Source organism: Orbicella franksi, chromosome 1 (assembly GCF_964199315.1).
Source record: "Orbicella franksi chromosome 1, jaOrbFran1.1, whole genome shotgun sequence".
In the NCBI taxonomy this organism is placed as follows: domain Eukaryota; kingdom Metazoa; phylum Cnidaria; class Anthozoa; order Scleractinia; family Merulinidae; genus Orbicella; species Orbicella franksi.
In genome coordinates, this window is record NC_138145.1 from 33,530,337 (window position 1) to 33,547,147 (window position 16,811).

The 16,811-nt window shown below is 38.7% G+C and overlaps 2 protein-coding genes, 2 non-coding genes and 1 pseudogene across 5 annotated transcripts in view; 3 read left to right on the plus strand and 2 right to left on the minus strand.

The window, feature by feature from the left end:
- Nucleotides 1-5,479, minus strand: part of LOC145479389 (uncharacterized) — a 90,136-nt gene extending 84,657 nt beyond the window's left edge. Inside the window, exon 1 of one of the 2 annotated variants that reach the window (XM_081457754.1) lies at nt 4,883-5,479. In XM_081457754.1, coding sequence (XP_081313880.1) covers nt 4,883-5,072 — 190 coding nt within the window. In that variant the 5' untranslated portion in view covers nt 5,073-5,479. The remainder of the gene's footprint in view (nt 1-4,882) is intronic. The other variant, XM_081457746.1, reaches the window with a different exon arrangement.
- Nucleotides 5,480-11,172: 5,693 nt separating this feature from the next.
- On the minus strand, nt 11,173-16,603 carry LOC145493763 (uncharacterized). The gene is made up of 2 exons (XM_081473255.1): nt 16,132-16,603; nt 11,173-11,627 (listed from the first exon to the last, which is right to left on the minus strand). The coding sequence occupies exons 1-2, from the start codon at nt 16,601-16,603 to the stop codon at nt 11,173-11,175; spliced, it is 927 nt and encodes a 308-aa protein (XP_081329381.1).
- Trnat-ggu (transfer RNA threonine (anticodon GGU)) lies at nt 15,631-15,703 on the plus strand. The gene has a single exon. It is a non-coding gene; the product is annotated as a tRNA-Thr (tRNA).
- Trnat-ggu (transfer RNA threonine (anticodon GGU)) lies at nt 15,880-15,952 on the plus strand. The gene has a single exon. It is a non-coding gene; the product is annotated as a tRNA-Thr (tRNA).
- An 18-nt stretch (nt 16,604-16,621) lies between the features above and the next one.
- The window catches only part of LOC145479864 (uncharacterized), a 7,109-nt pseudogene continuing 6,919 nt past the window's right edge, over nt 16,622-16,811 (plus strand).

Genomic DNA, 16,811 nt, shown 5'->3' on the forward strand with positions numbered 1-16,811 from the left:
TTTGTCCTCTCAACACTGACGATGAACTTCTTAAGATTCTTCTTATTTTAATGAGCAAAATGCATTTCTAATTCCGTCATGTGGTTTTAAGCTCCCTTAAGGTGGCCGAAAACAGTTTTTGTGCACGCTCTTGCTAATGCAATTCAGCATGCACACAAGGATTGCAAAAAAAAACTTGGTGTCAATACAGCGATCATTTTATTTGCTCAATGTCTGTGCTATCTGTACTATATTTCTTCATAATTGAACACAGTGTATTGATGGTTTTAGTCTTTTACTACAAAGGTATGTTAGAAAAGTTAACAATGCAAATAACCCAGCAATTCTCAGCTTTTTCTTTGTTACCAAAAGAACCCAGTTAAATGCAGCACATGCGTATTAAGTCAAATTAGTGTGATTAAATGCGCAATAGTTTTCTCGGAAATACGCCTATTTCTTGAGAACAACTCATTAGAATGTCATATATAAGTAATAAGTAACTGGAGTATTGAATAAAATTTGAACTTTAACAAAGGAAATTCTAGATATTCCAGTGAACCTTCAACAAGGGATAATTAAAGATTTCTCGGTTTAATTGTTATTAAAATAGTGTTAGCTTGTGAGCATTGTTACAAGGTTGTTGCATGCAAATTATAAAGAAAACCTAATGACTAGATTTTCTGCAAATAAACAAAACCGATTTTACAGGCCTGTTTATATTTAATCATGTTGCCATGGCAACAGCACATACATCACTTTAACCCAAAAAATGGAAGGTTGTGTTGTTAACTTGCTTGCTGCCATTTTTGGCGACCAAAGGATCAAGGGTTTTAGAGAAAAAGGTGAATGAAACACTGGAATCAAAAACTGTGTTCAGCCACCTTAAGCCCTGTCCTGCGCACATAGAGAGCATAAGCATAAACATAAGCAGGGCTGGAAATAACAGTCGGTCAACGGACATTGTCCGACCAAATTTTAAATATGTTCGGCCAATGTCACATTATGATTGGACATGATGTCCCAACATTTCACCAACACCATGTTATTGTCCATCCATAAAATTTAGTTTATAGATACATTGTTAAAAGGCTTGCAATTGTGAACGGTACGGTCACCAATAGGGCTAAAATTTCATCTTTGTCGACCAAAACTTCTGGTTTAGTTGACAGCCGAAAATACATCTGCGTTTACAGGCTACCATAATGGCACAGGAATTCATTCTAATGAATCACCTATTACGACTCTAGTGTTCAACTTATGTGCTTGGGGAATCATACCCCTGGTTTACCCAGGCTTCATGAAATGATCAGCAAATTATGTAAGTATATGGAATCAAAGCCTTGATGTTGCAAGACTTCATCAAACCATCTGTGGAATCATCACTCCAATTGTGCAACCTATTATATCATAGTGGTGGTGCCTGAAAGCTTGTGGGCATCATCTCTTGAATAATAACCTTAACAATACTTGTGCAAAAATCATGGTTATGATGTTGACAAGCACAAAATCGTCTGGGGAATCATAACCAAAATATATTCACAAGAAAACTGACATTTTTGCCTTCTGTACTGCACTAAATTTCTAATTTTTTTTTATTTGACCTATTTTTTTTTTTTAAGGCCCTTTTTTGGTGAACCTTCATGAAGTCAACAAATCGAATGTGGTTTAGCATTGTCTGTACTCTTATCGATAACAAGTATGCCTCATCACAGTGGTCAAAATGTTGTGGACTCAAGAGGCGCAGTGCTGTCTGGACTCTTATCGACAACAGCAAATTAGCCAATCCAATTGCAAGATTAGTAGCAATTGTGGTAAAATTGTTAATTTAAACATTTGTAATTGAAATTAAAAATAAATCCCTTCCTATTTTCAGCTACAATATATTTCAAATTGACATACTCAAGACAATATATATCTATTTTGAAAAATTTAATGTTATTTTAATTACAATAACTCAAACAACACGACGGTGAGTTTTGGGAAACTCTACGGGTAATTGGAGTGATTTTAACGGTCTTTGTCAAATCTGTGCAACAATTATCACTTCAACTAATTAATTCAATCATACACACCTGGCCATGACCAAATTCCCCCCGGTTTGTGGCAAAAGTTCTGCTACACTTGTATAGAGGTATGAAATTTCTAACGCTCCTTGGCCACAGCAAGCCGCTTCAGAGTTGACAACATCTTTGTTGTGGCTAAAAAACTTTTGGGTGGCCCTTTCACATACTTTTTTAATTTTGGAGGGCTTTCGCCATCATGTCGTATGATTGGCACAAAAAGAGAAAACAGCCACAACAAAAGTTCTCCTGACCAGCAGACGTGTGAGGCATAGTTTGTAGGATCAAAAATTTCTTGCCCTCCACACATGAGGTGATAATTGACCACATTCCAAGTCTCAGCCGAGCGGTGATGACAGAAAACTGATCAACTTAGTGGTGTCAAGTTGTCGCTATTTTGGCCTTCATGTTTCAACTTTTTGCCCAGCTAACATGGTGAAACCTGAACATGTACTTTATTGGACTGCAAAGAGAGAAACTATAGGCCTTACATTGTAAGTTCAGCGAGAAATAGTATGAGTAAATGCTATTTTTGTGTGCAAATTTGACTTGTTTCCAAAGAGTGTTTTGCCATCAAACTGGCCAAAGTTTCCTACCTTGTCTCTTATTATAACACCGTAGGATAAATTTATCAAAATTCACTCAAATCTTGTTTAAACTCTCCAAGATAAAAAAAAAATGACATCATTGAATATTAATTAAGAAATGGTAAGCATGCAGCATGCAACTATCGAGTTATGGATGCATGCAGGAGGTTGCTAAGCATGAGAGAAGCATAAGAGTCGCAGAAGACGATAGCCGAGTGCGACTCTAGCTTCTTGAGTGCTTAGCAAACCTCCCAAGTGCATCCATGACTCGATAGTTGCACACTGCATGTTTACCATTTCTTTTATAACATCGAGACTATTGAGATAGTATATATTGAATCTCATCCGGCTTACATGAAGTCAAAAGTGCCATAAACCGTACAAAAATGTTCATTCAAAAATCTGACAAAGGGACAAATCAAAATTTTTCTTGGATCACGGCGAGTTTATAGTTTACATTTTCTCAATCTTGGGCAAACAAACAACTTCAAACTGCTTGGTTAACCTAAATATCAAGCTGACAACAAACGAAACTTGCAGTCGGTAAAAGCGTTTCTCAAAAGTTAGTTAGCTTAATTTCAGATCAGTCTTCCAAAAAATTGAAAACAAACTGCACGTGGTTGAAGCTTTTGGTGGCTGAGCTCTCTGTCCTTCACGGCCTTTTCGGCAAAAGAAAAGAACAATATGGAACCAGACATTTCTTAAAAGCAAGAGTGGACAAGAAAGCAAACAAACACCCCTGGCTTTGAGCTGTTTGAGATGCTCTTATTCAATAGCAGGTTTGTGGGTTTCGCTTTCCTTTCCACTTTGTCGATTGATGAGTTGCACGTCTAAGGCTGAACTTGAACACATGAATGGCTTTTAAAAATGATCTCTGTCACTTTCATTCTTCGGTAAAATAAGCTTAAATGAACAGAAGACTGATGCTTTAAGGAAAATGTCAGAGATGTGAGCTTATATTTGTGTACAATGCAGTTGTTCCTTCGAGCTGCTGTTTCTTCAATTTCAAGAGTTCAATTTACGATCAATCAAGTCGAGCGATCGAGCAAAACTGAAACCCAGGAACTTAAGTTAAATAATTCATCAGAGGCTACCAATATTTGACAAAACTTCCTTTATTAAAGCTCAGAGAAACTATTATCTTTAAAGTTTTTGGAACAGAAGGATTCTGTATGCAAGACTACAGTTAAAACAGAAGTTTGTTAAAATTCTTGTGTACAAGTTTTGCTCACCGAAAGCATTCAAATGGCTTTTAACACCAGAAAAGTTTTACAATGAAAGCTTGTACTGAATTTTATTGTCGCCAGATCGCTCAAAGATTCTCTCTAAAATTCCTGCTACACATTAGTAACCTTGAAAGGTTGATACAGACCAGTTTGTTGTTTTTTGGTCCGTCTCCGAGTGCCAAATGCCTTTGTTCAACCAGCTGATTGAACCCCTGCTCGCATAAGTTAGTAAATCTCTTAGGTGGAGGCCCAGCAAAAAACTTGAGCTCAAAATTTCGAAATAATAATAATAATAACTCAGCTCAAAGAAATAATCTTCCTCATCTCTGGAAGAATTATTAATTTTTTTCCTGTTTTAGGAGAAGAAAAAATAAGAATTATGTTTTAAAAAGTGTCACCATCGATAAAGAAAATTGCTGAGAAAAAGTACAAATAAATAAACTGATATCAGCATGCAACCCCCCCCAGGCAAATGGATCAAGCATATTAGCCAATCAGAATGTACACTTCACTAAGGCTCTGTTATAAAGAGTCTTTAAATTAATTACCCATACATTGAACAAATTTAATGTCAACTCCTGATCTCCATATTTGGGCCACAGTTCTCCGACAAACTCTTATATTACGCTTGCGTGACCTGTGGTGCACGTCGGCACACAGGACATCTGCTGAAAATAACAGTTGTTGTCTACAGAGTATGAACTGATATTGAACAGTGAATGAACAAGCGCTATAAAATGCATAACAACCTCTTGCAAACAATATCAAATGTAAGCATTCAGTAGCTAAATTCGTCCAGTATCATAAATTTTTCACAAGGTGGAATGACGCTTGCAACTGAAAAACCCAACAGCGGCGCCAAAAACTATAAATACGCGACTTTGCTAAATATTTACAACATTAGTTGATCACTAAGGAATCCTTCAATTAAAAATTGTTCAAAAGTAAATCTACAATCAAAACTGGTCTTGCATTGAACAACTTACAGCTTAAAAGTTAAGTTAGACAGTAAGGTTCGGTCGCGGCTTACCCCATTGAGACCGCAGCCTTGTAGGTACACTTGCCGAAAACCAAGCCAACAATCCTTTGAACACCTGTTCTTCGTCAAACATCATTTCAGCGTTTTTTGTCCGAGTTTCTCCGTTTTCCCAGGGGCACAAAAGCTGTACGTACCGGTAGTTAAAATACCCGCGCACCGAAGAGACACCAAAGTTACCCATAACCACCCGCACCCTTTGTAGACCCGAAGGCCCTGGGAGCTACTAGCATCAAATTAACAAATTGACGTCAATTTTTTATGCGTCTGTCCTCTTATTGATGATAAATTGCGTCATAACATTGTCAAAGTTTACTGCGGAACCACTCGCCTGCGGCTCGTGGTTCCACAGCCACTTTGACAATGTTTTCCGTCCCTCTAGCTTTTTTGAGGGGCTTTCGTGTCAATCTGCTAAGTCATTCTGTTCTCTCCTTTCGTTATTTCCGATTCTTTGAACTGGTTTTTCACTCTGACTGCATTCGACAATCAAAGTGGCTATGAGCCACTCAACTTGGAAAATGGATCGTCTGTAAAACAGTGACAATTTTGATGCCACTGACTTGAGGTTTCAATCCGTAGGCTTAGTTAAAGTTAAAGTTAAAGTTAAAGTTAAAGTTAAAGCCCACTGGCAAAACGCAACGGTAAGAGTAAGTGAGTGAGTGAGTAAGTAAGTAAGTAAGTAAGTAAGTAAGTAAGTAAGTAAGTAAGTAAGTAAGTAAGTAAGTAAGTAAGTAACAACTTTATTTACAGAGCGTAACACATAACAGTAAAAAACTGACGAACCAGTGGCCCTCTATCCTAAGTTAAAAATAAAAAACTATTTACACTTATAAGATAGTAAAAATTACAAAATAGAATACAGCTAAAATTGAAAGATATGATAAAAGTTAAAAATTTAAAAAATCTAAATCTAGATATGCGCAACTAAAAACTAAGCTAAGAGTTTTTGGACAAAAATATTTTCTAACAAAAGATTTAAAGGAGCCAATGGAGTCTTTCTTGCGAATGTCTAAAGGGATGCTGTTCCATAGTTTTGCTCCATTGGCTTGGAAAGTTCGCCCCCCTTCCGTTTCTCTGTTATAGGAGGGGTACACTAAGTTATATTTTCCATAGCGACTGGTTCTGGTGTGTCGGTCTGAGTTTCTCGTTAAAAGTTCTGTTATATAGCTCGGACAATTATTTTCATCTTTGATGCGCCTAAATATTAAATTAGTCCTTTTAAGGTTTCATTCTTCCTTAAGTGGCAGCCAATCAAGTCGTCTGAGAAGTATCTCGCTTCTTTCACCGATATCCGCATCCAAGATTACTCGAGCTGCTCGCTTTTGCAGCTTGGATACGCGGTTAACGTTCTCTTCTGACTATGTGCACCATGCACATGAGCCATACAACATTATCGGCTTGATCAAGGCGTTGAAATAAGGCTTACCCTCAGCGAGAGGCAGGTTACGCTTAATCTTCTTCAGCACCGCAATACGTTGTGACACTTTTTTACAAATGTCATCCATGTGTTCAGCAAAACTCAAGTGATTGTCTAATTTTACCCCAAGTAGTTTCTGTGAAGTTATTTGCTCAATCTCGCTACCGTTGCATGACAATTTAAGAGGATACACGAGGAGACGTTATACCGTTGAAAACATGAAGTTATTGGTGATCCTCGTCCGAGTTAGCCTGAATTTCAGCCGCCTCCTCCGCTCGATGAGTCACTCGGGGAGAGAGACGACGTCTCCCTCCCCGAGTGACTCAGCGAGCGGAGGAGGCGGCTGAAATTCAGGTTATGTCCGAGTCAATTACAGTTCAACCCCTATTAAACGGCAACCCTCGGGGAAATGGATAGTAGCCGCTTAAAAGGGGCTGGCCGCTTAATGGAGGTAAAAACAATAGAAAAAACCTCATCTGGACTTTGATTACTGACCGCCTAATAGGGGTGGCCGTTTAATAGGTGGCCGCTTAATAAGGGTTCGACTGTATAAAGAAAGTAGGGTTTCTTGTCCGATCAGCAAAGCAAGCATAATCGGATTCTCATTTTCATTCCTATTTTTTTCGTTCTTTATTTTCCCAGGCGATATCAGTGATTTTTTTTCTTTCTTTGTTACCTTTGAGAGAAAAAAACTTATCCAACGTGTCTCGTCCGCTCAACAAAGTTAAGCCCTGTTCGGCGGGGTTCATGCATGGGTGGGTTACCAAATACGAATACCCCGTGTTGTAATACAGTGAAACCTGTATTAAGAGGACCCCATATTAAGGTAATTCCTCTGAAATAAAAGTGACGGTAGATTTTTGTTCAAACTTTGTCCACTGAATATTTGTCATATGATAACTTCGATTTTGAAATAAAAAAAGGGGCGTGCCCATGCTCATTAAGGAGCAATGAGGCATTGAAAATGCCTCATTTTGGCATTATTTAATGCTTATTATAAGAACGCATCCCTAGTAATTGTAAAATCTTTGTGAGCCCAGACTCATAAGAACACGCATTAAACTACAGTCAATACATTGTGTCGGACACAAATAAACATCTTAAGTTTGGTTCAGACAGAAAGCTAAATCCTTGATTAAAAATTTGAACCAATTTTCTTGATGTGGTTACCGACTACAAAATAGTAAAGACCACAGTGTATCTTCTATTTTTCTTATTTATTCAATTTTCAGTGATAAAAATTAGATCAGCCTTTTCTCACGCAAAGCTTATGATTAGTTGATTACAATGACTGGAAAAAAAATTGGGGTGCCCGTGCTCGTTGGTGAGCCAGAGCCATTTTTCAACTGACAGAGCTCAATATCAGGGCAAATCCGTCATGTTTTCAATATGCGCGTGCACGAGCGCGCGCTAATGACGCCATAAATTATGCGCAATAAGGATGCGCGACGCAAATGTGAGGAATGACCTTAAGTGGACACCCTCTATTAAGTGGACACCAGCTGAAGTCTCAAAATTTCCTTCCCACATTTACTGTAAAATAAACCTGCATTCAGCGGACACCTCTCTTAAGCGGACGCGGACACCAATATGAAGCCATTTTGTTGCACGAAACCTGTAATAAGCGGACACTTAAAGGGCTTTTTACGTCTAAAAGGTTCAGTTGAAACTCCTTTAACGTTGTTCAGCGATGTCGTTCTAAAGCTAAGTGATTATTCCAGAGTGATGCATTGATTGACTCATAATCAGGATGCATTGATTGACTCATAATCAGGATTTAAGAAGAATATATAGAATGTGGTATGAATTCTCGAATTCATCACTTTTTACCAGAATGCGTTGCATTGAACCAGAGTGCGCTGCGCTACTTTTTACCAGAGTGCGTTGCGCCACGAACAACACGAGGACATCGAGCCGTCGTCCTTTTCGCGTAGGCTCCAGTGTGAAAGATTAGTGGTTATGTTTTGCTCTGATTTACCTGTAAAACGATGAGAAGGAAATTGTGCCTGAGTTTCACACGCTTTCACAACTCTTGCTTTTGTTCTTAATGCAGTATGTGAAAGTTTGTAAATCTGGACGATTAATTTTTTAAACTTAGTATGTGATTTCTTAGTAGTCTCGCCTCCTTGGCCGAATTAGTAAATGAAGAGAAATCGTCGCTCCTAAAGCTTGTAGAATAATCAGTAAAACAAACGAAAACCGTAGAACACGCTAATTCCATATATGCTGCGATCTATTCCTTTTCATCCAAACATGAATTTAAACTAAAGCTTTGTGCTTTTTTGTCACAATCCCTTATCACACCTCGTCATCGATGCGTCATCATGCATGAAGTTGTAGGTGAATCACTGCGTAAAATATGTCACCATCAACAGAATGTACCGCAGCGTTATTATCTTTTAAATATCCTAGTACTATGCTAGTCTTTGATCATACAATGTGTTACACTGTTACAAGAGTTAATTGCGTTCGACAGAACGCAGTTCTAATCGCGTATTGTATATCCAGCCAGCCAGCCAATCTAGGCAGCGAAGTGAAATTCATTTCATCCTTTGATTTATTCAGCAGAAAGCAGCATTGGTTTCGGTCGAAGAGAAGAGAGTTCACAACAAGCAGCCAAACTACAGCTTTCTGTTCGTACGAAAAGTCGTACACATTTCGTGAAGACATGTCTGAAAGGTTTTTAAACGCCATTAACTCTGACTTCGAACTTAAATAAACAACTTATGAATATCCGCGACAGTCTTCAACAAGTTGCTTCGAAAAGTCGCACACATTTCGTGAAGACATGTCTACAAGGTTTTCAAATGCTATTAACACTGACTTTGAACTTTAAATAAGCAACTTCAGTATCCGTTACAGTCCACAATAAGCTTCCTCGACACTCGAAACCGGTCCGCAATATTGCGCAACACTCGAAAGAAAGCACATGGACGAACATGGACATGACATCATTCGCCCCTGAAGAATTTGTTTTCTTGGGGGGGCCAAATTGGTGTCCTCCGATAGATAGATAGATTAGATCTCGAAATTTTGTGCATTACGCGATTAGAACTGCGTTCTGTCGAACGCAATAATGTAAAATAATGGAAATCAATTATTAACATTTCAGTTAACCGTAACGGGAAAAAAATTAACCGTTAGCCGTAAAAGGGCCAAAAATTTAACCGTTAGCCGTAAAAGCCACTACCCCATTAAGACCCTCTTACATTTGAACAATGTAAAGTTCGAAATTTCGCCGTCCACGATTAACCCATTAGACAACCCGTTACTGAAATATTATTTTCATTCCGAAACATCGAATGATTATAATAATTATACCAACAATATGTAAAATTAAATTTTATTTTAAAAATTAAATCAAACAAAAATGAATTGGTAGCAGCTCGCAAAATAAAAACAAAACAAAAACATAACAAAAAAAAAGGAAAAAAGAACGAAAAATGAAAGTGACTGCAATGAGTGAAGGTTAGCAACTAAGAAGAGTAATCCATTCCTTCCAGTCGTTCGCCGTCAATTTAATCACGTGACTGTCCCTCATTCCCAGATTTCGTTCTTCACTGAAAACCAAGGTAGTGGCGTTCGAACTCCTTAATCAGACCTAAAAATATGGGTACACGAGTGTGATTTCTTTATTCAATTCATTATGTCAATACAAAGATATGCGTTTACTCGCTTTCTCATGAAGAATTAGTTTCCCCATGAGATAGAAATAAAAACTCTTCGGCATTGAGTTTCTTGTCTAAACTAGTTCGGACTGCTCGAGCTCTGATGACAGTGTAAACAAATACAAACACAAAATTTAAAAACATTTGGCGACGCGCGCGCTGTCTTGCAGGGTCGCTGGTCAAAACTTTATTGTGTCAAGAGCTATTTGTTACAAGTGTTGGCGATCAGAAATTGAATTCTAAGTGTCGCTAACAGTTCAAATGCATTTCCTGGAAAAAGTTTTGTCCAGTACAAGTTAATACTTAAATAATTAAAAATATTTTTACAGCAGGCTATAATCTATTCATCGCTAGTTCAACTTCACGTACAGATCGTTATCTGACATTCGATCAAATAATCAAACTTAGTTTTCCATCGAGCCATTCGAACACAGCGCCGAAATTGTGCGTCTATGCCAGGAACAATCACTCAACTTCGTTTGTGATGTCTTCGGGCAGGTTTATGGAGAGTGTAAACGTCTTGTTGACTCAACCAATTTTCAACTTGTTTGCGAGAAATTTTAGTTTTCCCCTTCTCTTTGACTGCTCTGCACACAGCATCCAAACCACCGAAACTTGCGGGATGACTTGGATCCAGATAAATGCTGGCCAGTGTTTTCTCCAACACAAAACTCGGAGTTTTTCACGATGACTTTACCGCCGCAACAGGCTAAAACACAGCGGATGATGCGATTAAAGATCCGTTCAAATCCGATCGAGGACGAAGGTGGGCAACAACCCATCACAGTTGTGTTTACTACCAAGGTAGAAGCTCGAATGAAATTTTTCCCGTGTTTCATTTATATAGCTACTCTCGAATCTGACATAGGGTGGGAACGAGGAAATCAAATTGTTCCCTTTCTTCCTCGGTCAATCCTAATGTTTCCACGAAATTTAAAAAGACCACCAATCGGCCCCAATTGATTTTTGAAAAGACTTCTGAATGGAGAGCTTTCAACTTGTCTAGCATCGATCCTGGAAGTTCACAAAATTTCTCTCTAATAGAAGTTATTTCATTTGAAGGTGTAGTTAGATTTCTCGCTATGAGGCGATACCGGTAAAAACAGATTCGAAGTATAGAGAGCGTTAGACCCATGTTAACTCGAATAGCGTCAAGCACACACTGACTTAAGATCACGTCACGAACACACTTTATTATTTCAAAAATAAAATTTACTTTGAATTTCATTAATTACATAATCAAGGTCCAATGGTTTTTCTTTTTTTCTGATAATGTTCTCAGGACATTTCACTTCTGTCGGGTCAACGTTTATAAATTCTTCAGCGTTATCATCTTTGTGGATTTCCACACTACTGAAATCGTTCGTTTTGAGGCCACAAGGACCATAATAAAGAGCATGCAATACGCGTTCTTTCATTTCTTGATCATAATGTTCCAGTTCCAAAGAAGTGAGAAAGATTGTGGTCCAAGGCAACTTAGGCAACTGCGTCAGATGACTTTCCCATGTCTGGCTAATCTTCAACCCCAGAGTGTTGCAAACACTTTTCACAGTCTTCATCACGATATCAAGATCTATTTGCTCACGGGTTTCATCATGAAAATAGTACCACGCGTCTTCATTATCAATCATCAAGCGAGAGTGTTCCCTTTGGCCTGGGTGATGAATAGCGCAGCCATATCATCGATTTACTTTCTCTTGAGGAATGAGCTTGTCATAAAACGCGGTATAGGTAAGTTAGAAAGCATGACCGATAATTGTGGCTACTTTCTTGAGTTGGATTTGCTCAACTTCGTCCACGGTTAACATAGGTTTAGATGTGGATTCGACTTGCATGTTTGCACGCTATCCGCTCAAAAAGATTATTTACTCGAGTTTGTGACAAGAATGACTTGACCGAATGGAAGCGCGCTTTTATTTTGGAAACATAATAGATTCTCAAATAACCAATCAGTGTTGAAGGTTTTGTCAAAACAATGGGGCAAGTCCATGCGAGTTCAATGTGGCATTCTGAAGAAACCAGTTTTTGGGACTGGTTAGTCTGGATAAATCAGTTAATGAGAAACCACTGCAATTTTAATATTCCTTACGACTAAGCGGAATACGAAAAATAAAAAAAAGTAAAAAAAAAAAAAAAAAGAATGGTATCGAAATCCATCGCTTCGTAGCGATCACGCTTTCATAGGCTTAAGGAAAATGTATCCAAAAATAACTTCAAAAACCAGTCAAACCGGTAATACCGACCATGACTGCCATAAGATAAAAATAGAACATGACATCATTGATAAACCTGTCAAACCGGTTCAGAACCTGTCACTAAGCCTAAGATAGAACATGACATTATCCTCAGCACGACAATAGACAACAGCCTATGACATCACTCCCGTTAATGTATTCCACAGCAATTTTAGATCAAGTTAATTTATTCCACAGCGACACCACAGCAGATTAATGAGAAACCACAGTAAAAAAGGGGTTAATTCGGTGCGCTCTATACTACTGCAACAAGCCTGAATAAGTACGATATAAGTTCCTCGTAAGATACCCTCTACCATTAAATTTGGCAATGAATAACCATCAATACACCTGGCTACCTTCTTTTCAAAAGTCAAAGACCTGAAGAAAAGGGCGGACCACCGAAAGCTCCCCGTTCGAGCGCAAATTAAAGGAGTTTCAAATAACTTAGATCCAGATTTTTCCTGCCGCCAATTGCCTAGAGTGAGGAAATTTAATCAGTGGTTATTCAACGCATTCAGAATGCAAGCTGTAAGCACTCTGTTAGCAGTAGAAATATGAAACCTATTTTTAAATAAACATATACAGGCAAAAACTAACGATAGACAAATCCGACGTTTCGGCGACATCTTGGCGCCATTGTCAAGGGAAACTAATTAAATATGCGATTTCAAGAGTAACTAAGAGTTCAGAGTTTCTAATTTGCATAAGTTAGACAAAGACTTTAGCGCGAACTGAGTCTGATTGTACATTTAAACACGGTCGTAATTGTTTAATGAGTAACATCTCATTAATGAGACAATCAAACTTGTTGTGGCATGTTTTCAACACGCTAAAACAATTGCGAAGGTCATCCGGAATCCTGCCTGCGTGTCTATTATCATAGTGATTGCGTACTGACGAGGTCTTGCTACTATGTCCATCAACGCGTACGAACAGATGGCCACGGGTGTAACCGACATAACCAGCATCGCACTGGTCACACTTGAAGTTATACACAACGCATTGTTGATCAATGAGCTGAGGCTTAGGTTCGCTTGTCGGGAACTCCTGGGCAATCTTGCGGCTCGTAAACACCGGTTGAACACTAGTCTGCAGCTTCACACTGAGATCTTTCAACTGTGTCTTCACGATATTAGCAGACTCCTGGTCTTTAAAGGGTATGACAACCCGAGTAGTGTTTTCTGTCGTAGATCTGGACCGTAATGAGGGCTGGTCAGCGACCTTTAAATTTAGGAAGGTTTTGACAGTGGAGTCAACAAGGTGCTTGGGATATTTCAGTTTAGAGAAAACAGACTTCAGTCGTTCGCACTCCTCAGTGAAGTAGGACCATGACGAAGACAGGCGATGTGCGCGATCGAGCATAGTTGTCAATAGTCCGCGCTTGTACCTATTATCGACATGACTGTGGTAATGGAGAAGCAGACCACTGTTTGTTGGCTTCACAAACACTTTAGTTTCAATACGAGGCGCTCTGTTTAGGAGTTGAGTACCGAGAAAGGGAAGCATTCCATCATTTTCGACCTCCATAGTGAAGTTGATGGCGGGGTGAGCGTGGTTGAGGGTGTTAAGAAAGTCCCTAGCTGAAAGTGAAGTATGATCATCGCAGTAAATCAGTTGCTTAAATTGAAAATTTACTGCGATGATCATACTTCACTTTCATCTACTACCGCAGTTCAATGTAAGCGTACAATTCTGATTTATGTGAATGAAAACACAAAAACTACGTACGGATATTGAGACGAAACAAAAAGAAACGAATTAATGGTTCACGACTAAAGGACCGACGTCATTCAATAAACGATGAGTAGGAAAAAATATCACTACTGGCAAACAAAGCTGTAAAACAGGACAAATAAATAATCTGTGATCGGCTCCTTTAGTCGTCGCCTCAAAATCATATATTTATCCACTCCTCCAATAAATTTTCCTGAATATTATCCGCTTTTAAAATTTTTGCTGATTGTTTCCTTTTACAGTTTTGCTAGGTGTTTGTCGCTGATTATTTGCTTTTAGAATTTCGTAAGATATTTACCCATTCTACGCTGATTATTCGCTTTTTGAATCTTGCTAGTTAATTATCCATTTTTACGCTGATTTCTTGCTTTTAGAATCTCATGAAATATCTAGCCATTTGATTACAGCGGGGAATTGAAGAGAGAATTAACTGGATCAATTAAAACACAATTAGTTAGTTTCCTTTCTAAAAAGACCGAGCTGATTTTGTTTATTTGTGGTGATAATCGCCTAGGAATATACTGCGGTTAACTAAAAAAACAAGCTTGCTGATAGACACTTGTATCACGATCTTCGCTTAATTCTCTCTTCGGGTTCGAACGCTAGGTGTTGGGATACGATATATATCATAGGGGAAATTATATTCATTTCAGGTTGACTCCGCGCAGTAACTGCTATGTACGTGTGTTAGCACCGGAATTGTTTATTCATCTGCGGAGAGCAAGGATTTTCCTTTATGAACTAAGTGTGAGTTCACGTTGTGACAAAGTAAGAATTAGGTCCAACACTCGTGCTTAGCTGGTTAAAAGAGAATCCTTGTTTCAACCTTATTTTACCTTTTATCTTTAAATAATATCGGTTAACCATTGTTGTAAACTCGGTAACTTAGAAAGCGAGGAATCTCTAGAAGAAATGTTTACTATCGTTTGTAAACTTATTCTCCATTGTAAAACCTACCACTTCATTCCAAGGTGTTCTCAGCTGCAAGATCGGAAAATGAGCAAACCTTACCAGATCAACTTGTTTGATTAAGTCGCGGAATCGTTCACACTTTTGCGGCCTGAGTTCGCATAATGATAAGGCTCATTTGCCTCATTAAAACCGAGATCGCTAGTTTAAGTTGCCACCTCAGAGTTCCTTTGTTCTCAGTCGAACTAGTTTTCGTTGAATTTCATATATTTCTTCAACCGTAAACTTGAATTCTTTTCGATGGCAACTTAGGATGAGTTACTAGGTTTTAGCTTAGCGAACTGTTTTTCTGTGTTGGAATTTAGACCTTAAGATATTTTCCTTTTTGCAAATTTTCGCACGATCAAACAAACCTTGCTCATTTCGCATTCCCTTTATTCTCGGGTCTTGCGGCACCTGAAAACACCTATTTTCGCATATGAATGGACTGTAATCGTGTGAAAAACAATTAACTTATTTCTTTTCGCATAAATAGAACGACTTTGTAACTAGTCTTGACTCTTCAATCACTCTCTTCTCTGACACTGACGTTGTAATCTCGCTACGTTACTCCGTTAATAAACCAGTGGAACCGAAGTTCTTGGCGAAGTTCTTGTTCAACCTACATACCTAAACTCTGTCCCGTCACATCAAATATGAATTATTTCATATATACTTCACATCATTTCACTCACGGGAAGATATGAACTCAATTAATAGACCTCGCTCCCAATGTGTGGCTTCATAGCTCAGTTGGTAGAGCATCGCACCGGTATCGCGGAGGTCACGGGTTCGAATCCCGTTGAAGCCTTGATTTTTTTCAGGCTTCTTCTTTCCAGTTGCTTAAATTGGAAAATTTACTGCGATGATCATACTTCACTTTCATCTACTACCGCAGTTCAAATATGAATTATTTCATATATACTTCACATCATTTCACTCACGGGAAGATATGAACTCAATTAATTGACCTCGCTCCCAATGTGTGGCTTCATAGCTCAGTTGGTAGAGCATCGCACCGGTATCGCGGAGGTCACGGGTTCGAATCCCGTTGAAGCCTTGATTTTTTTTCAGGCTTCTTCTTTCCAGTTGCTTAAATTGGAAAATTTACTGCGATGATCATACTTCACTTTCATCTACTACCGCAGTTCAAATATGAATTATTTCATATATACTTCACAAAGTCCCTAGCTGTAGACAAATCGGGCATCACAGTGAATGTGTCGTCAACATATCGACGATAGTAAGGTGGCAGCTTGCCCTCAACATCTAATTTCTCTTCAATAGACGACATGAATACGTTGGCTAGCAAGGGCCCAAGGGGGAACCCCATCGCTACTCCGTCGATCTGTTCATACAGGGATCCATTAAATTGGAAAAGCTGCCCCTTGGTGGCCACACCCAAAAGATTAATAAGGTCTTGCTTTGAAATGTTCAAATCATACTCGGAATTAAACCAGTTGTTTCTAAAGGCTCTGTCTGCGAGAATCGTAATGGTTTCATCCAAAGGTACATTCGTGAACAAGGAGGACACATCATAGGACACCAGCAAGTCACCAGGTGTTATGTTGAGGTCTCGCGGTAGTTCGTTCACAAAATCGAAAATGTCCGTGACTGTGTACTGATTTAACGACAACGGTTTGAGCTTGTTGTCCAACCATTTCGCCAGAGCATAATTATACGTATTAGTCGCTGATAGGATTGGTCGCATGGCTAATTTCTCCTTGTGTGTTGTAATGGATAAGTCGGAATATATACATCTACTATCCGAAGCTTCTGTCAATGACACCAGCAAATTTCGTCCCATTCCTTCTGAACGACCAAAAACCCGAGGCAGACCACCCAAGCACTATCATCCGCTTTTAGTAAAGGAGGCTCTTGTACAATCTATCATCAGGGACTGGGGCGAGTACAAGATG

Bases quoted from the DNA above. Each gene is read 5' to 3' on its own strand.
- LOC145493763 (XM_081473255.1), bottom strand. From the start codon at position 16,603: ATGCGACCAATCCTATCAGCGACTAATACGTATAATTATGCTCTGGCG. The intron at 11,628-16,131 runs GTCGATATGTTG...TTCATCACCCAG, and splicing joins CAAGCTGCCACCTTACTATC to GCCAAAGGGAACACTCTCGC.